We start from the raw sequence: 22,563 nt of genomic DNA, 5'->3' as shown, positions 1-22,563 counted from the left end.
CGGGGATTACCGCCGACTCAACAACGCCACTACGCCTGATCCGGTGCCGCACATTCAGGACTTTTCGGCGCATCTGGCCGGTACGGGGGTGTTTTCCAAGGTGGACCTGGTGCGTGGATACCACCAGGTGCCCATGCACCCCCTGGGCATTCCCAAGACAGCAGTGATAACGCCTTTTGGACTTTTTGAGTTCCTGCGGATGCCTTTTGGACTCAAGAATGCCGCTCAGACGTTCCAGCGCCTGATGGATTCGGTGCTGCGGGACCTGCCGTTTGTGTTGTCTACCTCAACGACATACTCGTCGCCAGCGTTTCAGTGCAGGAGCACCTGTCCCACCTCCGAGCCCTTTTGCTGAGGTCAAGACCGCGTTGGCTCAGGCGGCTTTGCTGGCACACCCATCATCTACGGTTCCCATCTCCATCACCACGGACGCGTCGGACTACGCGGTCGGCGCAGTGCACAAGCTTTTTCAGCCGCCAGCTGACGCCTAGAGAACGCAAATACAGCGCCTTTGACCGGGAGCTCCTCTGACTTTATTTGGCCGTGCGGCACTTCCGTTTCATGCTGGAAGGCCGTGAATTTACGGCGTTTGTCGACCACAAGCCGCTCACCTTCGCCATGTCAAAAGTGGCGGAGCCTTGGTCGGCACGTCAGCAGCGGCAGCTGTCCTACATATCGGAGTTCACTACGGACATTAAGCATGTGGCTGGCAAGTCGAACCTGGTTGCTGATTGCCTCTCCAGGGTCGTCATCGGTGCCGTCCAGTTGGGCCTGGACTATACTCGCATGGCGGCGGACCAGGTCACAGATCCCGGCGTCCTGGCTCTGAAGGTGGAGAGCGCGGGGCTGCGCTTGGAGGACGTGGTGTTCGGCGACGCGGGCATTACTCTCCTGTGTGACGTCTCTACGGGCCTGGCGCGGCCTGTCGTCCCTGCCAGCTGGAGGCGTCCTGTGTTCGAGGCTGTGCACAGCCTGTCACAAATCCGGCGTTAAACCTTCAGTACGTTTGGTGGCGGCGAAGTTCGTTTGGCAAGGACTGAAAAGAGACGTGAGGACTTGGGCCAGGGAGTGCGTGGCTTGTCAACGCGCTAAGGTGCACCGCCACACGAAGGCCCAGTTGGAACGTTTCCTGGTGCCTGAGAGGAGGTTTGATCACGTCAACATTGACCTGGTTGGTCCGTTGCCTTCCTCTCAGGGGTTTTCCTACCTCCTCACCATGGTGGACAGAACGACCCGTTGGCCGGAGGCGGTTCCGCTCGTTTCGACATCAGCCGCAGACGTTGCCCGGGCCTTCATTGCAACGTGGGTGTGTCGTTTTGGCACCCCGTCAGACATTTCTTCAGACAGGGGCTCTCAGTTCACGTCCGAGCTCTGGAACACTGTGGCAGGCGGTTTGGGGGTTAAGCTGCACAGGACTACCGCTTACCACTCTCAGGCTAACGGCCTCTGCGAGCGCTTTCATCGCTCCATGAAGGCGGCCCTCAAGGCCGGCCTTACATTACATTACATTGCATTTAGCTGACGCTTTTATCCAAAGCGACTTACAATAAGTACATTCGACCAGGAAGACACAACCTTGAAGAAAACAGAATCATATAAGTACATCAGGTTTCATAGAGCCAAACATTTCAAGTGCTACTCAACTGGCTTTAGGTAAGCCAGTCCTTTATTAGTATAAAAGTGCTTCGTTAATAGTTCTAACGCTCGAAGTGGAGTCGAAAGAGATGAGTTTTCAGTTTGCGCCGGAAGATGTGCAAGCTATCTGCCGTCCTGATGTCAATGGACGGTAACTGGGTCGACAAGCTGCCCTGGGTGATGCTGGGCCTGAGAACCGCACCTAAGGAAGATCTACAGTGTTCTACAGCGGAGATGGTCTACGGTCAGCCGCTGAGAGTTCCGGGGGATTTCCTCCCAAATGCATCAGCTCCCTGGTCTGCCACGGCCCAGCGAGTTTTTCTGCGTGACGCGGCGGAGGCTTTCGCTCCAGTCCCGACTACTCAGCACGGTGCGCCAGGGTCTCAAGTTCCCGCGGAGCTACGCTCGGTTGGGCACGTCTTCATTCGTCACGACGCACACAGAGGCCCCCTGCAGCCCCCTTACGATGGACCTTTCCGGGTTTTGGAACACGGTGAAAAACACCTGGTGGTCGACATGGGCGGTAAGGCTGAGCACGTCTCGGTTGACCGGGTGAAGGCTGCTCACTTGGGACGTGGACCGGCCGGTGGTGCTGGCTCGGCCGCCGAGACGGGGCCGACCCCCGGCTTTGATTCCTGTCAGGGAGTGTGGACCTGTTGTTCCGGTCCTTCCTCTGTCAGGGGCCGCACGGGCAGAGGTCGCTGTACTGACTCCTGTGCGCAGGTCTCGTGGGGGCAGGCGGATTGTTCCTCCCCGCCATACGGATTTTGTTTACATGTGAATTCTGGGGGGGCTTGTGTGGTGACACGTTATTGGACATAATTCACCTCTCGTATTGTGTTGCCACACGGACCCTTTAGTGGGAACACCGGTAGCGTTAGCTTCCATTCCTGCTAGCTCGTCAAGCAGAGCAGTTGATGTGATAACCTCTCTGTTATTAATGGCTAATAAAGATTGGAACTCTGTTCTTAATACACCGCCTCCGACTCCCATTTCCTGGCACTACAGTATAAAGTTTTGCCGTCCAGGCTTGCACTTTCAGATATGCTTCGTTTGCTTCTCTATTACGTCCGCTATGGTAATGTTTACGTGGATTTGGGAACTGCCCATCGATTCTATTGGATGTAATGGTTAAGAAAAAGGTGTAAATCACACGAATCGACCAATGGGTTCCAGAGATATGGTCCTGCGTAAAGTATAAAGAATGCCAGCCAGCGTAACAACATTACGCAGCCGACTTCATTTATTGTTTACAACGTAACGAAGCAGGAAATGCAGCAGGACCCAGAGCGCACGGAGCACAGAGCGGACAGCAGATAACGGAATTGCAGTTTTATTGCTTATAGATTATCAGAACATTTCAAAGGGGACACAGCCCTATTGGATATTAACCTATGGATTAACTACATCATCGTTTTTATCGTTCTAATGCCATTGAAGACCAGTTTAGACCAGACAACGAGGAAGGTAAGTCATTGTTAGCCTAGCGCATGTTAGTACTTAGTACTTAGCACTTGTTTTGATGTACGTTTTTGTTGATAACCTCGCGAGTTTGTATCTTTCAGTGTTGAGGTGGGCACCGTTAGATTCTGTGTCTCCTTGCGATCATAAACGATGTGTTGGATGTGCAGCTAGGATAAGTAATAAGGGAACTAGGAGTGATTTTCGGTGCAGTAATAGGTTAGCATTTTTCGCTCGGGGCTAATTCAGAGGCTCACTGTTAGCATTGTGTGTTTTTTTTGAAAAAATAAATGAAAAAGATCAGTTAAATGAGTTTTTTCCCGTTATATAGATATCAAATATTCATAGTTTATTAAATATTAAGGTTCCTTAGACGTTGTTTCCTGCAAATGATGCGATTTCGGGTCCGTGGGGCTAAGAGGATAACAGAGTAGGCCTATGTTTTATTTTTTTATTTTATTTATTTTTTCACAACAGTTGTATTTGGATGGAATGAATACCTATAGTGATAATTCAGGGGCAGGGCCAGTGCCCCCCTAACACTGACCTCTGACCCCCCTGTGGCCCCTAACAATGAACTTTTTTTGTTGTTGCCAAAAACCGCAGGATTTTGTTGCTGTAATGTGAGATTGTGCAGACACCCTTATGTAAAGTAGAGATGTAACTGTTCATTGCCTTTATTTTTATATAAATATGGCGTTAGTGCAAACATTGCACTCTAACTTAAGCTGAAGCTAACAGTAATAACTATAAGATCTATCTGCAATAAATAAGTGTACTGAAACAAATACCAATAACTGTATTGCATTGTTTTCTTATGCGCAATTACTTCAAACTGTCTTGTTCTCTTTTTCGTCCTGCATTTATTGTGCCCCCCTCAGAAAATAACTGGCCCCCCAGTGCTCCCCCCCCCCCCCCCCCCCCCCCAGTCAAATTGGTCTAGAACCGCCACTGAATATAGTTAAAAAATACCAATTGTATAGCATTAAAGTTCAAGAAAGGATGGTTTGCGGGAACAAAAACGGTCTTTTCTTCAATTCCTGTATGTTTTCATATCGCAGGAGGGAAAAAATCGCAATGTCAGTTTTTTCCAATATCGTGCAGCCCTAATTACTGAATCTATAAAATAACACGTTTCGCGCAATGTTAGTAACTGTAGTGTGATTACTGAATGTATAGAAGTAACGCGTTACATTAGTCCGTTACCAACAAATGTAATATTATTACAGTAACGCGTTACACCCAACTCTGTTTGGAACCTTGATAACCTCTAAAAATACATACAAATATGAGGTTGTATCAACACCTCAAACAGCAATTGAATATCATAGTCTTTACAAATGTATTTCTAACGGACGTATTGTATCTGATTACGTAACATTATTTCATGTCCACCCTCTGTATATATTTAGGTATCGTTAACCAGGTGAGCCCCAAGCCTGTTTTTCAGGCCTCAGGCTCGAAAATGACATTCCCAGAACAATTGACTATAACTTAACTTCTAAAAGGGGTAAATTAATAATCTTTTTTCTCAAAGCAATGATACACCTGTGAGTTGGATGTCATTTTTGTATTTGAAAGTAAATTTAGATTGAACATAGTAAAATATTTTAAATTATAGTGTCCGTCCCAAAAAAAAACATGACTTATAGTGAAAACTACCCTTGAATGATGATAAGGTAGACTAAAAGCTTTAGGAATCCAAACTACAACATATAATAAGTACCCTGTATCAAGATTGATGCAAAACAAGTGAAATTTGACCTTTTTAGAGAGATTTAGAAAAAAACAAAAACACTTCTGGGGTCATTTGGGTGGATTTTCCATATCTCTGGCCCCCCCTTGGTCGATGTTGATGATTGACACCTCTTTCTAACCGTTATAGCCAATATAATCGAGAGGAAGTTCCTTAAATCCATCTAAACATTACCCATTGGTGAATGAGTGCTGCGTAGCCAGAATGCCCAACACCGGAAGCTGTACACTCTCGTAGCTAATATGAAATCTCGGTTATTAACATAAATATGAAGATGGATTATCAGTAATCATTCAAAGTGACACAGACACATTGGATTAACCTTCAGCAGCGTGTTTATCGTTTTAATGCCATTGAACACAACTTTTGATCAGAACAACAGCTAAGGTAAGAATTTCTCCTGTGTTTGCTCCGTAATGCTACATTGTCTGATGTCTGTTTGTAGTTTATTAAATGTTAAGAAGCCCTCAGACGCTGTTTCTTGCAAGATGTTGCGTTTTGCCCCCGTGGGGTTTAACTGGTTAAATGAAACTGCGCTACCAGCAAAAACTTGTTTTGTTTTGTAGAACCTACATTTTGTTTGCCTGGTTTCTACCTCCTCATTACAAAGGGTTGTGTTTTTGTGTAATTGATACGATATTACTTTATTTGTCAGATAGCAGCTCCATGTCCAACATCAACAGACAAATATCCAGACACAATACATGAAACACAAACATTTAACATAACAGTACAATCAGTGAGACGAAAGAGAGCCTTCAGCGTGCATCTGATCTGGGATCAGCTCTGTGTTTACTGAGAGGATTGACTGATGCACAAAGGAGTGCTTCAGTCTGACCTTATTGAATGGTGGGACCCTGTATCTCCATTAGATGGTAGCAGTTCATATTCACTGTTCAGAGCATGGTTTGGGTCAGAGATTATGTTGTTGGACAGCCTCACTAGGTTGTTATGATAGGTCATAGAGTCTCTGACAGGGTTGAACAACAATCTTTGAGCAGATTTTTAACAGGTGGAGCAGTTTTGATTTTCAAGCTGCTGACAAACATTTGTACCATTTGTACCACCAATTGAGTTGTGTGCACTCCTTGTTGTTTTGCCCCTTGTCCTTATTCCTTTCTGGCTCCAACGTCTCCTACTCCTCTCCATCCACCTCCCGTAGCTAGATGACGTCTGACTCCAGCACGTATTGCTCGGTGTACTCCTTCACCAGCTCCACGTTCAAGATGTTGAGGCAGAATTCCACCATGGGCTTCCAGAGTGGGGGGTCCAGGAACACCTGGCACATCACGTGACCCTTCAGAGTGGCAGTGTGGCGCTGCAGGTGGCACAGGAACTGCTGTCGGACAGGATCCAGCTCCTTGCCGAACATGTCAATGTTCAGGTAATACCTGCTTGAAAATAAGTGTACTGGTCAATTGAGTGACAATACTTTCTTGTTCTACAATAACTTCTGGAAATCTTAACCCTCCTGTCGTGTCTGTTTCTCCCCCCTTACTAAAATGTGACCGTTCTGTAATTTTAACTTATCTTACATTGAAACAAAAACCATTAGAAATCATCACATTTTATTTAACACCCTGTTAAGATGCAAACAATGTCTCAGACTTCTGGTTTACATGAATGGGTGTGTACTATCTGATGGATGAACAGACTTTAGAGCAGTGGTTTTCAAACTTTTTTCAATCATGTACCCCCTTTGAAAAAACATTTCAGCCAAGTACCCCCTGATCAGCGCAAAAACAATTTGTTAAGGAAAAAAAGCCTATATAAAGAAGTACAGCACAGCACTGCACCATCAGTGTCTGATTTATTAAAACAACAACATTATAACTCAGAAACTCTTAAATGCTACATTTCAAATGTTTACAATCCATCACTAAATTCATGGCAAACCAATTTTAACATCATGCAATAACACTAAGACGACATTAGTTGCATTGAACTGATCTTTTTAATAAGTTGTACAATGTAGTGAAACATGGGCTTGAGCTTCACTGAGGATCCTTGTCATGCTGACAGGGAGGCAACCTGCAGTTATTACTCTTCGTGTTTTGAGATATGTGTAACTCTGTTAATATAAAACCCACACTGCTCAAACTTCGTTACTTTCCCTAAAATTGGTATATTTATTTATTTTGGGGCGTGGGGAATGAAGAGAAAAAAAAATATGAGCATTTTATGAGCATGGGATTTTGACCCCTCATATAAACATATGCATAATGCTGCGCTATACTTTGCTTATTGTTTAGGTCCTTTGATAAGCAGGCAGTCATATCATTAACTAGAACTAGCTAGATCTGATAGATTTGGACATAAACGCGAGTGAAGTCTAACCGGACGCGAGAGAGAGATCAGATCAGCTGCTGCTGACGGAGAACACGCAGCTCTGCATGATCACAGCTCCGCCGCTGTGACGGATCGTTGAGCCGAGCAAAATACACTAAGAGTTAGACCTAACACACTTAGCTAGTTTATCTACTCTGGAACTAGCTAAACTAGTTATACATATATTTATTCTTTAATGTCGGGTCACTTATTACAGGTTCAGCGAGCTGCACGAGACTGACGGGCTGTCAGGAGAGGGAGAGGAAAAGAGAGCACCCCGTTTATTTTTCCCATTTTATTATCCAGAGTTTCTGTAAACCTTTGAATAAAGTAGTTAATCTACTATTAGCAGTTTGTTTAAATGCATTAATTAGGTTGTTTTGTTTCATTAACATAAAATAAATCTTACGTACCCCCTGCAGTACTCCAACGTACCCCTAGGAGTCCGCGTACCCCCATTTCAGAACCACTGCTCTAGAGTTACCCATTCATTTCCTATGGTGGTCATTTTTGACTTGGAACACCATCATTGTTACAAAGTGAACTAAACCACTCAAAATTCAAAGAAAGTGGTGATCAGCAACTTTATATGTTCAAATGCCGACTGTGGAGGATATCATAAGGTCTTGACGCAATCAAATATAAAACATAATATTTATGATTGATAAAATAAGTAATCATTCCAATTTGATCTGAACATGACAGGAGTGTTAAAACCACTATGTATATAACAAAGTATCAAATCTGGCACCAATGGTATTAGTGTAAGACACTATTATTGAATATTTTTCTGCACACTAGTTGTCCCTGAATTGAAATTATTATAATAAGAAAGAAAGAAGAGTTACCAGTCATCTCCAATGGGCACCCTGAAAGGGAATGTACAGAGGCTGGTCACAGTAGGGTTGGCCACATCATCGACCATCCAGTCGATGTCCTTCTTCAGTAGAATAGCCATGTTACTGGGTAGAAGCTTGAATGGCTGCCAATCTTGAATGATGGTGGCGTTAGGAAGGACCCCAAGCATCCGATCAGAGGTCAGATACAGCCGGCGGACGGCTGTATTGTCGAGACGCACTGGAGGAGTTTTGAAGGAGGTGGACAAAGAAGATTGAATATCTCCAAGACCAAGATCGGACAGACGCAGCTTGAGTTCTTCAGCCCTGAAGCGCACCAGGAGAATACCCTATAGAGAAGAAAGCCAATGCATGAGCTGACCATGGACTATATCGTACATATTTACATCAATAGTGTAACCAACGGACTTAAATGGAGGCTTATAAAGCACAAGCCGATACATAGAAAGGCTTGTTGCTTGTACCTGCTTGGTTATGAGGCGATATTTCTGGAAATCCTTGGGTCCGAGCTGATCTTCACGGGTCAAGCGGGTTACTTTGACATCAGGGAACTTGGATTTGACCAGATCAGAGCAAAAGCGCTGCAGAACCCCAGCCACACCCTTACCTCTTTCCTGAGGGGCGACACGTAGTGCTTGCACCAGCATAGTCTCCCCATCGTCAATCACAAACACTGACTCCAGAGCAATCTGTTGAGTAGAAAAAGAAAAAATGCGAAGAAAATCATTGACATGTCCTTTTTAGAACCATTTCTGAAGCTGGTCTAGAGCAGCATAACTGACAAATGATGAATGATCTTAAATGTCTAAGAGATTTGGGAAACAAGAACATGCTAATCAGAGCATGAAACATGAGCCAATTTCTGTGTGGCAATGGCGGCAGACTAATTAATGTACCACCAGAACCAGAACATCTGTAAACAGTTAACGAAGTTTAGCTTGGATCCACTGATCTTTGGAGCTAGAAGGAGCCAGTTGAGATCCTTCAGGCATCTTATTATTATCTTATTCTGGAAACCTTCTTTTGTCCCTGTGTTCTGGGAATGTCCAACTGGAAGGAGAACCCCAAAAACTCAGAATAGCTAAAGAGATTATCCATTTGCCCTGAAAATACCTTGGGATGACCCAGGGTATGTTGGGAAGAACCCTTTGGATACTTTGCCTTCTGTCACTGAAAGTTATCTAAAACACTTTCAATGTCATTGAGTCGGATAAGACGTAAACACAGAAAGAAGTCTTCCTAAATACTCAAAGCTGGTGTAGTGTAACTTAAAGTAACTACTACCAATTCAAAGTTCCACCAAAGTTTGTATCCATACAACATGTCAGCATCAGTGCAGATTACGATTTAAAATTCAGTAATTATATAAACAGTTCCTAACCCAAGTAACCCCCAATTACTACTGTTGAGATCTCCATATTAGGTTGAATACTTAAAACGAAAGTTAATTATAATCAAATATAATCAAATATATTCTTGTATAACCCACAATGAAAATGTTTCATATTTTATGGTTTTCTATATTTAGAGTATAAACAAAAAACAAGCGGTTTGTTAAGTTGAGTGTGTAAGGCCTATTATGGTTTATGGGTGTCACTGATAAGAGAGGAGAGACAGTTTCTTCCCTCTCGCCTCACAGCAGTACCCAGGGAGGGGGGCTCCTGACTTAAAGAGAAATAGACTGAGGCCCCAAAAAGGTGTTTGTGCCATAGCCGAGAATAATATTTTTCAGTCCTGCACACTAGAGGTCATGACCTTTTTACACAAACTTGATAAATATCTCTCAAATTTCTTTGTTGAATGCGGAGTGAATTTCTTTGTTGAATGAGCGGAATTAATTGATGTTTGTTGAAAGTTAGTACCCTGCCAGTTGTGAGGAAAGGTCCTCCGAATTCATGTAGGACTAGTTGAAGTATACGAATGCGGAAATGAGCAAAAATTAACTGATTTGTTGAATGCAAATTTGAATGTTAAGGTTAATCACATTGGTGGGCTCTACTTTAGAGAGACTGGTCTGGGACCTGTTAGAATGGCAGTTAGTAAAAAAAAGTAGGACAAAGGTGACTCCCAGTAATTCACAATTGTTTCATTTGAATTCTGTGTTTTTGGATAGTTGGAGAATGGAAAATTCCCAGTAGGTTTCTGCTTATTAAACGCAGTTGCTGAGAAATGAAACCAACGAGGAATGGACTTAATTATGACAAATTTAATTTTTTACTTTTTAATTTTAAGTCATGAAACTCTTACTTTTGCACAGAGAAATGTCTTGGATAAGAAAACTATTTCCCGACTTCTATAATTCAAGAATTCAGCTTTTTATGCATCCATAAGTTATTATATTACTCATAATCAAATATTTTGATTGAACTTACTACTTTTCCCTGTTTGCGGGCCAATATGACGGTGCGGTTGGTCTCCTGCAGCCAGTCCATGTATATCGTGGGCAGGTGGTCGAGACCTCCATGTATACCCTGGCTCATGCCCATGATCTCATCAAAGTCCTCCTCAGTGGCCCCAGAAAACTGAAGGCCTGCCTGGGACAGGGCCTCTGGGAGCTGGAGCATGGTCAGGCTGGTGACAATCTTCCTCTTGAAATAACTGATGAGATACAAAGTGGGGGAGAGGTTATTATGGATAGTTATTTTCTTAACCTGTTAAACCCCGAGCCTGTTTATCAGGTTTCAGGCTCGAAAATGACATTCCCAGAACAAATGACCATATCTTCCCTTCTAAAAGGGTTACATTAATAATCTTTTATCTCAAAGTAATGATAAATCTGTTAGTTGGATGTAGAAAAGTCAGAATCAATATAGATGTTTTTTATTTTAAAGAAAAGTCAGATTGAACATGGTAAAAAACTGTAAATTATAGTGTCCGTCCAAAAAATATGTTGTACTTATATTGAAAACTAACCTTGGATGATGGGTTAGTAGACTAAAAGCTTTAGGTATCCAAAGTACAACATATAATAAGCACCCTGTATCAAGATTGATGCAAAACAAGTTATATTTGACCTTTTTAGACAGATTTAGCACAAAAAACCCTCTTCTGGGGCCATTTGGGTGGATTTTCCATATCTCTGGCCCCCCTTGCTGGATTTTGACATGTGACATCTCTTTCTGACAGTCAGAGCCAATGGAATCGAGGGGAACACCCACATAGTCCTTATTTGGTAATGTGTGTGTGTGTGTGTGAGACTGCTGCATCGCCAAGACCGGAAGCAGCAGCCACTCTGGTGGCTACCATTAGCAGCTAACTTTTGCTCTGCGATTTTTACATAAAAATGGAATTATGGATTATAAATGAAATACATTTTTTATACAGAGACGTTAAAAACCTATGGATTAACCGATTCAGCCGCGTTTTTTCTCGTTTTAATGCCATTGAACACGTCTTTTGATCAGATTGACAGATACGGTGAGACGATCTCCCTAGAAGCTCCGTAAAGATACGTGTTGTGATGTCTGTGTTTGCTTCCCCTGTCGCGAGTTCGGATCACTCAGTGATGGTACTATATATCTAAATAATCTGTGGAACCTCAGCTTTAATCGGATATCTTGTAAGTGCAGCTACGATAAGTAATAAGGGTACTTTATCTTGAGTTCTGTGCCAATGTCCGTTAGCATTTTTCGCTAAGGGGTCATTTAGATGCTTCTTATGAGACTTGTGTTTTGTTTTGGTAAAAATGGTTTGTATCGTCAGTTAGCTGAGATTATTTCCGTTAATCTGGTATAACACATTAATAGGTTCTTAAATATTAAGATCCCCTGAGACCAGTGATGTGCACAGGTACGGGCTAATGTTGCCCGGGCAACAGCCCGTTTGCCATTTTTGTCCGACCTGTCCCTCTGGAGAGAGCGAGAGTTTTTTTTGTTTTCTTTTGTGACCGAATCAACATGATAAGCCCACAATTAGTATTATAGCGTCTCACTGCGATAAAAACACAACTTGTCGGCGCTTTCATCTGCCTCAAGTCACGTGACTTTGTTTACAATCTGACAGCTGGAAGCAAAGGCAAGCCCTGCGAGTCCGGCCTCATATGGCTATGGTGATCACACCAAATGGCGTTAGAGTATAGGGGACTTTACTTCCTCTTGACACCGTTGGTTATTTACAAAAAAAACACCTAAATATACTTGTTATTGTGTTTCTGTCTTTCTGTGTCTTTCACTCTACTCCGTGAACTCCCTCAACGGGGCCGCTCACTCTCTTTTCTTGATTGCCCTCTCTCAGAGAACACTTCACTGTCCCGCTTCATTGTAGGATTTCTGCCATGCCTCTACTTTAGTTTGACCATCTCTGTTATTAAGTTATGGAATTCTAAATAAATAAGTAATGAAATACCTTACCGTTCATATAGAATTATAAGAATGATGCGTATTGAACTGGTTTAATGAATTTGTGATTTTATTTACGGTAGGCCTAATTAGTTAGAAGCCCTATTTTTTCAGCAGCCATGTCTGCCGAGCAGTTACAATGGTCAAACTACATTAAAACAGAATTGTCCCCATTTTTCTTTAATAGTTACTAACATTAGATATTTTAATGAGATGTGGACCGCAAAAAATTTGCCTGAATAATGAATTTAGCAGTTGGACATGAAAGTCAACTGAGTGTCACTTGCAATGACAGTGTTGTGCTTTTATTACATTACATTACATGTCATTTGTTAGACACTTTTATCCAAGGTGACTTACATACATTCAGTACTGTGGACAATCTCCACAGGAGCAATTTGGGGTGAAGTGTCTCAGGGACACAACGACATGCTGACTGCAGTGGGACTTTTGTATTGTATTGTAGCCTTTATTTAACCAGGTGAAAATCCCATTGAGATCAACGATCTCTTTTTCAAGGGAGACCTGCAGCAGACTTGAACTTCCTATCCCCAGATTCGAAGTCCAGCACACTACCCACTCAGCCACAGCCACCCCATTTTATATCATGAACCTTTTACATTAAAAACAAGGGGGGGAGGCCCTTTTTCCAGTTTAGAGCAATAGCCCCTCCAAAGGTCTGTGCACGTCCCTGCCTGAGACACAGTGTCGTGGAAAAAAAACCTTGGGGTTTAACAGGTAAGAATTGGGAAAGCCCAAGAGTTGTCCCAACCCAAGTGGAAAATCCTGGATGAGGCTAAACAAGCTTCTTCAAAATGTGTCTGCTTGGATAACAGGTGTTTGTGTCAAATCCACACCAAACTAAGCTGTTAGTTCTTAATTATAAACACATTCAATAATGTTTCTGCCACTTTAAATAGATATAATGGAAAGAATAATCACATTAGTAACTCCCGGCACAAAGGTGTATGTGTTATGCCTTGTACAGTGTAAATGAAACATACTGTAAGCAGCCTGTGAAAGCAGAGTAATAGCAGTGGTAAAACACAGACAGACAACATCTATACACATTTATTTGTTCACTTATTACATTATATAGGTGTTAGGAACCTTGACTCAATAGTTTAGGACTCAAATGCACAACCCAGAGACAAAAAAGGTTTGAAGAACAAATAATCTTTACTTGCAAAAAACAAAATCACTCTTTTAGAGGAAATAACAAAATGACTAAAGTAAAGCGCTCACATGGAGGGAAAAAGGCACAACACTGAATCTCTTAAGCGATGGCTTGGATCTGGCTTCTTGGGACAACGAACAAGACGAACCGACAACTAACAAGGGGAGACAGGACAATATGTACATGAGGTAAGTGGGCACAGGTGGAAACAATCAGGGGCGGGGCAGACACTGACGATGACGATGGTTTATTGCTGATGGATTATCAGAAATGTCAAAGTGACACAGACACATTGGATTAACATTCAGTAGCGTTTTTATAATTTTAATGCCATTGAAGACCACTTTTGATCAGAAAACAACAAAGGTAAGACACATTGCCGTGTTGGCTACCTAATGGTACGTGTTGTGATGTATTTGCTAGCTTCTCATGTCACGAGTTCGGATCGGTCAGTAATGATACTAATACCTGTATAATCTGTGGAAACTCAGTTTGCTAATCGATACCTTATTTGTGCAGATACGATAAGTAATAAGGGTATTTTAATGTGAGCTCTGTGCTAAGTGTGTTAGCATTTTTTCGCTCAGGGCTAATTCAGAGCCTTTGTTATTACCCTTATGTTTTGTTTTGCTAAAAATGGTTAATATTGTCTGATAGCTGAGTTTCTTCCCGTTAAGTGGGTATGACACATTAATAGGTTTTTAAATGTTAAGAAGCCCTCAGACGCAGTTTCTTACAGATGTTGTGATTTTGAATGGGGGCTTAACAGGTTGAGAAGCAACGAGAAGGACACGGACGTGGAAGATGCAAGCTGCGGCCACGAGGCTAAGGCTAAGCTAGGAGAAATGGCGTCGTTTTTTGGACTCGGGGACAGTCACATATGAGAGTGCGGACCAGGCCGCCGAGGATTTACGAGCAAAGGGATTCCGGATTCCACCGACACCTGAAGGCAGACCGAGAGGAGTGAGGCGGCTGAGCTCCGGCTGGGAAAGGGCGAAAAACACACGGCGCAGAGACAGAGAGCCCGGCTCTCGGGCCCGGGACAAGCTCCGTGGATTTCAACGACCGCCTGAAACGGATGCTAAGGACTGTTAATTCACCTCATTGTAACATTCAATCGCTTTGCATCTTCTCCATCGGAAACAGGACGGTGACGGTAGGCTGAACATTTCTAATGGCGCGTTTCCACTGCAGCGGGTAGCTCGCTTTAAGCGCGCCGAGCCGTGCGGGGCCCGTTTTTGGTTGCGTTTCCACTTGGCCTAGTTTTGGCCCGAGGCTACTTTTTCACCCTTTTTCTGGCCCGACTAAATCGTGGTTCTATCGAGGCCAACAAGCGGGGCCAACAACCGGGCGGAATATGCTAAACTAGTGACGACTGCTGATTGGTCAGAGAGAATCGTCACAATTCTCGCGCGACTTAATCCCTAGTGTCGCATATATTAAGGGACGCTTGCAGCATTTTTGTACACCCACTGAGTGTGTGTGAAAGATGGAACAATCACACCCCACCACTCGGTTGCTCGGTCAAGCATCCAAACACATGGTCTGCGGTGGCAACCTAACTTCTGAAATACACAAACAAAAGCATACATATTTTAATACGTAAAAGTGGTAGCTACAATTAATTAAATACTTGAAACACTTTTGTCATATAATGAGCGTGAAACACTTTGGTCGTATAGTGAGCGTGAAACACATTGCTAGTTAGCGAACGTTAGCTTACCGAGTAGCGTTGTCGTTGAGTCGTCCTGGAGTAGTCTCTGCCGCGTTGTACGATTGCCATAAGTCTCCCCTCAGCTTCTTCTGTATTACGTCTTGCTATAAGCAGCCTTTTCCGAAACAAAGTTTTCCTTCTTGCTGTGATAAAAAACCACATACCAAGAAGCAAGGACACGATGGCTTCCACATCCTCCATTGTTGTTGTGTGTTTTGTGAGTTGTGTCGCATTGAAGATGACATCACGGCAGTTGTATGCAGCGTCGCTCCGCCCGCCAAAAAGCTGATCGCCCCGCCTACACTGCGTTACTATGGTAACTACCCCAGTTCCTAAACTGTAATGGAAACGCAGCATTAAAGTGAGCCGGGCTAAACCAAACCGAGCGAGGCCGAGCGAGGCCTGCAGTGGAAACGCGCCATTAGTGGATTTCACTTTTTCATGTATTTCTCACCTACCCAAACTGAACCAAGATAAGGCTGCACAGAGAGCATCCCCTGATTATCTGGGCCAAAGGTTTTTTTATTTATTTAATTTTGGATTAAGGTAGTCAGTCTTGTTGAGTTATAATGACCGCCACCCACAGACATTTCCCGAGGGGGCCCCGCCACCTAGAGTTAGGAACATCCCCCTACTCAAGAGGTCAAGAGAAGGCCTCATTGATGGAAGCCCTTTTTTATTTTTACTGTTATGGCTGTTCAATGCTTACTGTTTATAGTTGTTGTTTGTTGTTTTGGGGGATCACGAGTGAGTGTCTAAGGGAACTCTGGTTTACACATGTATGACAAAGAACTCAAGGTTATCAGCCTGAATGTTAATGGCTTGTCCAGCCCCATTAAGAGGTGTACAGTTATTTCAAAGGCAAAAAAGGAAAAGGCCCATATTCTATTCTGGCAAGAAACTCACTTAACGGATCAAGAACATGAACAAATTAAGAAAATGGGTTTTAGACATACTTATTATTCATCTTTAAAAACAGGACATAAGAGGGGAGTGGCTATTATGATGCCAAATTCGGTTCACTTTGAACTTCTGTCAGAGACAAAAGACAAGGAGGGGAGGTTCATTATGGTTAAAGGTAGACTAGATAATAAAGAGGTGACTCTGCTTAATGTGTATGCACCTCCGGGTAGCAACGGGGCGTTCTATAAAAAAGTATTTGATTTAATTGCATTTCAATCTGTGATCATCTTGATAGATGTTTGGAGAGACTTTCATAATCAGGATAGACAGTTCACGTTCTACTCAAACCGTCATGATGTCTATTCAAGGATTGATTATTTATTCATGCACAGTTCTGAGAGGCACAGGGTAAAATAATGTGGAATAAGTCAGAGAGACTTGTCAGATCATTCCACTGTTCACTTAAAACTACATTTAGATGGTAGAACTAGGAGAACAATGTGGAGATTAAATATAAGTGTACTAAATAACACTGGAATCCTGGAAAGATTAAAGAACAAGTTACAAATATACATCACTGATAATGACGTTGGAAATGTTAGCCCAGTGATACTGTGGGATGCAGCAAAAGCAGCTTTGCGGGGGGATTTTATCAGAAACGGCTTTTGCTAGAAAGATGAAACCCAGAGACTCCTAGACTTGCAAACACAGCTCTCTGATCCAGAGTTACTCTCTCAAATGAGACCAATTCAACAAGAAATTGATGAGATATTTTGTGATGAGGTGGAGAAAAAGCTAAGATTTACGAAACTGAGATATGATGAGGCAGGCTCCAAGGCCTCTAAGTTGATAGCCTGGAGGTTGCGGAAACAGCAAACTGAAAATACAGTTCATAAAAATAGGGACCCTCTTCCTAAAAAGATTACATGTGAGTTGGAGGGCAATAATCATGCTGTCTAATCAGCATCTTGATATGCCACACCTGTGAGGTGGGATGGATTATCTCGGCAAAGGAGAAGTGCTCACTATCACAGATCTTTTCAGATTTGTGAACAATATTTGAGAGAAATGGTTATTTTGTGTTTATAGAAATGTTTTAGATCTTTGAGTTCATCTCATGAAACATGGGAGTAAAAACAAAAGTGTTGCGTTTATATTTGTGTTCAGTGTATAAACATAGAGATTCACAGATAAAAGACGATCTAGATAGCTGGGCCTCTTTGCCCCTGGATCTTGGAAACACAATGATGTCAGTAAAAACTAATATATTACCCAGACTTCTTTACTTGTTTATGTCATTACCCATTCATATTCCGGATACTACATTTAGAGAATGGGACAAAGTGATATCACGATTAATATGGAACAGCAAACCCCCTCGGGTGAGATACAAAACTCTACAGCTGCCAAAGCAAAGCGAAGGGATGGGCTTCCCAACCTTAAAGCGGCACAGATAAGCCCACTGATGCTCTGGTGTAATAAAGAATATCTTTTGGAATGGAAACACATGGAGCTGTCAATGCTAGACAGGCCCTTACAGAGTTTGCTAGGATGCCCACTAGCTGCTAAACAATATGAAATCCCGAGTCGCTGGGTTCGGTTTTCTATGGAGATCTGGTCCGGCAAATGAAACAACTCAACATTCAAAAATAAATACGAATCTTAATGTGGCCGACTCACGACCCAGATTTCAAACCAGCTGTTAATGACACAAGGTTCATTCAATGGTTGAGGCAAGGAATTACAGCACTTTGTGTGTTGGTTGATAATCAAGAATTTATAGATTTTAAAACGATGTCAGAAAGATATGGCCTTGCCCAGCAGGATTTCTATAGATACCTCCAAATTCGACACTATTTTGATAAGAACATCAAAGGATACATGCCAGGTAATGTATCGGGCATCACTCAAATGTTTATTAGGGCTTATAATGCAAAATGATCCAGAAAGATCGTAGGTGAGCTATACAAATGCATAGTTGAACTGAGAGGCCACTCAACAAATTACATAAAGATAAGAATAATAATAATCCCCTTGATTATTTATCACAGTTCCAAGCAAACTAGTGCTTTGTTTTGAAATCACATCCGTGAGTTTCGCCCCCCCCCCCCTCGCTCCAATGACCATTTTGTTAGGGAAATAATTGTCCTAGACTCCTAGATATGACGTGCATGGCCAACCCTGACGTCTGCTATCTCCTTTAAGCAATAAGTAACTGACGTAAAATGCTAACTGTTACAACAATATTAACAATCAATAATGTCATATATTATAATATAGCACATATGAAATACATTTTCCTGGAAAATTAGTCCCCTTATTTTTAATACTTTAATAGTGAGAGTAAGTGTGGTTTTAAATGCATTTACTTGTAAAGGAGTCTTTGACATTAATCGTATTGGTACGTTTACTGAAGCAAAGACTCTGAATACTTTTTCCACCAAAGTAAAGTACAAGTTCTCTGATCCTCCTCACAGTCTAAGTGTCTGTTACTTTATATAAGAACAAGGTCAACGTCTTCTTTAATATCAAATATGCCAAAAGGTGGCGCAGGAATGAGTTCTAAAACCAGCAAATGATTCAGCATTTTGGCACTTCCTTGTTTTACATTTGTTCTACGACGTTGATCAGAAACCCTGCAGCACTGTAAATAAGGAGAGTTATCAAAAGTATTGTTGACATCATATCAAAGTAATATCACCAAAAGTAAAATGTTAACGGCCAACTGGAAGATTTCAGAAAGAAGTATGATATCTGTATAAAATGCCAATGTACGTCCGTAGTCCCCAAGCAGGTAAAGAATACAGAACATATACCAGTACCAATATCCAATCAAAAACATACAATACACAAGTACAAAGAAAAATGAAATGCACTAAATGATGTTAGACGAGATCCTAGTTCTGGTTTTCCTCAAAGATTAGTCCTACCTTGAGATCTCTTTAGATCAGATCCTGGTTCTAACAGAAGTATTCAGTGTGTTTGAGGTTTGTAGGAAACTCACCAGAGATTCTGCTGTTTGTTGAGAAAAACCTGAGATCGTTGATTCTCCTTCAGAGAGACACGGAGCAGGAGACTCAGTAGCACAAATGATCCAGAAAGATCGTAGGTGAGCTATACAAATGCATAGTTGAACTGAGAGGCCACTCAACAAACTACATAAAGATAAGAATAATAATAATCCCCTTGATTATTTATCACAGTTCCAAGCAAACTAGTGCTTTGTTTTGAAATCACATCCGTGAGTTTCGCCCCCCCCCCCCTCGCTCCAATGACCATTTTGTTAGGGAAATAATTGTCCTAGACTCCTAGATATGACGTGCATGGCCAACCCTGACGTCTGCTATCTCTTTTAAGGAGATAGGCTGCTTCAGCCATGATGTTGTTGTTCCCATTCGATGACCGGGCAACCCTAGGTCACAGATGGTTTATTGTTGTGGGTACACTGGGACACTTCCTTCTCTGTGTTTGTGGACTCCAAGGTGTGAAATCTCCGAGGCCATAAGTGTCAGACGCAAGTAACTCAGTGTTCCCAACTGTTTAGGCTATCTTCTCAAATATGTTGATGACTCTCTGTGAAACCAGTTAAATGGGCTGACGAGAGAGAGGCGCTCCAGAGTTGACATGACAACTCTACCGTGCAGTCAGATCGTGGCTGCTGTGACTTGTGATGTGAATTCTCCGGCCGAAGCTCCTAAATAAACCACCAGTGTTTGACATCAAAGCTCCTGCTCTTCCCGTGTCTCCTTCATGAGTCGGTGACTCCCGCTGCATTGCTACACAGAAGTTTCCCCCACACATTTGACCATTTAGTAAGGTAACAAACAAAAGCACTTCGCAGACACTCTTCCGTTTACTTGTTGAATAAAGAAAAACAAATGGTCCGAAGATACACGGATTTCATCTCCCTCCATCATGTTGATTTGAATCCGAAGTTCTGAACATGAGCCCGCCCCTCTCGACCTTCTGAGCCAATCACAGCGCGATAATGACCTGCCTTCCGTTTCAACCATACTCCTTCCGTTTCTTCTCTTGCATACATATATTGTCTTCAGACATGCATATATTATTTATAATATTAAATGTAAACATTGAATGAATGTACACGAGAGCAACATGTATACATATGTGAGTGACAATGCATGAATGTGTGCATTGAAATAAGATAATATGAGAACAAAATGTATGAATGTGTGAGTGTAAATATATATGTATATGAGAGTGTAAATATATGTAAAAGGAGAATGTATGTGTGTGAGAGGACCAGTATTAGTTACGGCCTGTACGGCCCCTCATAAAGTTCTGCTCTGCTTCACTTACGGGGCGTGGTTTGCAAATTGCCCAGCCAATCAGAAATTGGAACCTTTTTCTCTCCAGGAAAGTCCCTGCTCTCTAGCAGGGACTGAAAAGGGGTGAAAAGGTTCCCGAAAAGTTCTAGTTCCAGATATTTTTGGTGTGAACGCAAAATCCCAGGAACTATCGGAACTATTCCTGGGAAAAGTACTCCGGTGTGAAAGCGCCTATTAGCATAAAGCTCTCTGAGCAGGGTCGGTCAAAGTAAAAGTGTTGGCCCAGTCTAATGACAAACAAATGACTACACACAATGACCAGGTTAACATGTGTGGCGTCTGACATCGATTCAGCGCCCTGACTGCCGGCTGTCCACAGCTTATATGGGCAACAACAGCAAGTCGTCCATCTTTGGTAGAGTAAAGTAATCTGACAGACAGCAAGTCTCCTCGCTCTGCTTCACTTAATGCACTGAAGGAGGAAGCAGCCTCTGCAGTTACCAGCGTGTTGTTGTTCATACCTGAAGATATAAAAGGGAGGGAACCATCACATACCTTGAGAGGGAGCAGCTGGCTGCGTTTGAGAGCAGGAAGGAAGGGAACAGGCTTTACTGCACAAAGAGGAGCAGTGTGTGTCATCTGTCGATTACAACATGCAATAAGTAACTGAAGTAAAATGCTAACTGTTACAACAATATTAACAATCAATAATGTCATATATTATAATATAGCACATATGAAATACATTTTCCTGGAAAATTAGTCCCCTTATTTTTGATACTTTAATAGTGAGAGTAAGTGTGGTTTTAAATGCATTTACTTGTAAAGGAGTCTTTGACATTAATTGGTACGTTTACTGAAGCAAAGACTCTGAATACTTTTTCCACCAAAGCAAAGTACAAGTTCTCTGATCCTCCTCACAGTCTAAGTTTTGGTTACTTTATATAAGAACAAGGTCAACGTCTTCTTTAATATCAAATATGCCAAAAGGTGGCGCAGGAATGAGTTCTAAAACCAGCAAATGATTCAGCATTTTGGCACTTCCTTGTTTTACATTTGTTCTACGACGTTGATCAGAAACCCTGCACCACTGTAAATAAGGAGAGTTATCAAAAGTATTGTTGACATCATATCAAAGTAATATCACCAAAAGTAAAATGTTAACGGCCAACTGGAAGATTTCAGAAAGAAGTATGATATCTGTATAAAATGCCAATGTACGTCCGTAGTCCCCAAGCAGGTAAAGAATACAGAACATGTACCAGTACCAATATCCAATCAAAAACATACAATACACAAGTACAAAGAAAAATGAAATGCACTAAATGATGTTAGACGAGATCCTAGTTCTGGTTTTCCTTAAAGAGTAGTCCTACGTTGAGATCTCTTTAGATCAGATCCTGGTTCTAACAGAAGTATTCAGTGTGTTTGAGGTTTGTAGGAAACTCACCAGAGATTCTGCTGTTAGTTGAGAAAAACCTGAGATCGTTGATTCTCCTTCAGAGAGACACGGAGCAGGAGACTCAGTAGCACAAATGCTGTCTTTGATAAACTGTTAACCTTTATCTGAAGGCGTGGCATTAAAGTACTGAACACAACAAGAAGACGGACCGGATCACACCTGTGACGGGTATGGGTGTGACTGTATGAAGAATATGCAACCACTGTCAATCCAAGCCAAAATCAGCCACGCAGGAAAGTCAGTAAACAACTCTGAACCGATTTTTTAATAAATGCGAGGGGTTCTTAGTATCCGCTGATCACAGGTTCTTCGGGGTAGAAGTTAACATTTACCGCTACAACCATCATAACCTGACTCATCAGAGAGAGAGAGAGAGAGAGAGAGAGAGAGAGAGAGAGAGAGAGAGAGAGAGAGAGAGAGAGAGAGAGAGAGAGAGAGAGAGAGGTGAGAGACAGACAGGTGAGAGAGAGAGAGAGGTGAGAGAGAGAGAGAGAGAGAGAGAGAGAGAGAGACAGAGAGAGAGACAGAGAGAGAGACAGACAGACAGACAGACAGACAGACAGACAGACAGACAGACAGACAGACAGACAGACAGACAGACCAAATCTAATTGGCTTCCTTCCAAAACACCGCACCACCTACCA

General features: G+C 42.4%; 1 protein-coding gene across 3 annotated transcripts; it reads right to left on the bottom strand.

Moving 5' to 3' along the window:
- Window positions 1-5,169: 5,169 nt before the first annotated feature.
- On the bottom strand, window positions 5,170-22,157 carry LOC117547200 (histidine N-acetyltransferase-like). 3 transcript variants are annotated; one of them, XM_034217771.1, is made up of 6 exons: window positions 21,908-22,157; window positions 21,013-21,096; window positions 10,410-10,635; window positions 8,502-8,726; window positions 8,029-8,366; window positions 5,170-6,246 (listed from the first exon to the last, which is right to left on the bottom strand). In XM_034217771.1, the coding sequence occupies exons 3-6, from the start codon at window positions 10,599-10,601 to the stop codon at window positions 6,015-6,017; spliced, it is 987 nt and encodes a 328-aa protein (XP_034073662.1). In that variant the 5' UTR covers window positions 10,602-10,635; window positions 21,013-21,096; window positions 21,908-22,157; the 3' UTR covers window positions 5,170-6,014. The 3 variants fall into 3 exon arrangements, with proteins under 3 accessions (XP_034073662.1, XP_034073664.1, XP_034073663.1); XM_034217773.1 differs by having other exon boundaries at window positions 5,170-6,243; window positions 21,908-22,155; XM_034217772.1 differs by lacking the exons at window positions 21,013-21,096; window positions 21,908-22,157 and adding an exon at window positions 19,173-19,294.
- Between the last annotated feature and the right edge of the window lie 406 nt (window positions 22,158-22,563).

The sequence above is a fragment of the Gymnodraco acuticeps genome, unplaced genomic scaffold (genome assembly GCF_902827175.1).
Source record: "Gymnodraco acuticeps unplaced genomic scaffold, fGymAcu1.1, whole genome shotgun sequence".
Classification (NCBI taxonomy): Eukaryota; Metazoa; Chordata; class Actinopteri; order Perciformes; family Bathydraconidae; genus Gymnodraco; species Gymnodraco acuticeps.
Note: the sequence above shows the minus strand (reverse complement) of the source record. Positions and strands in the feature narration are given on the sequence as shown.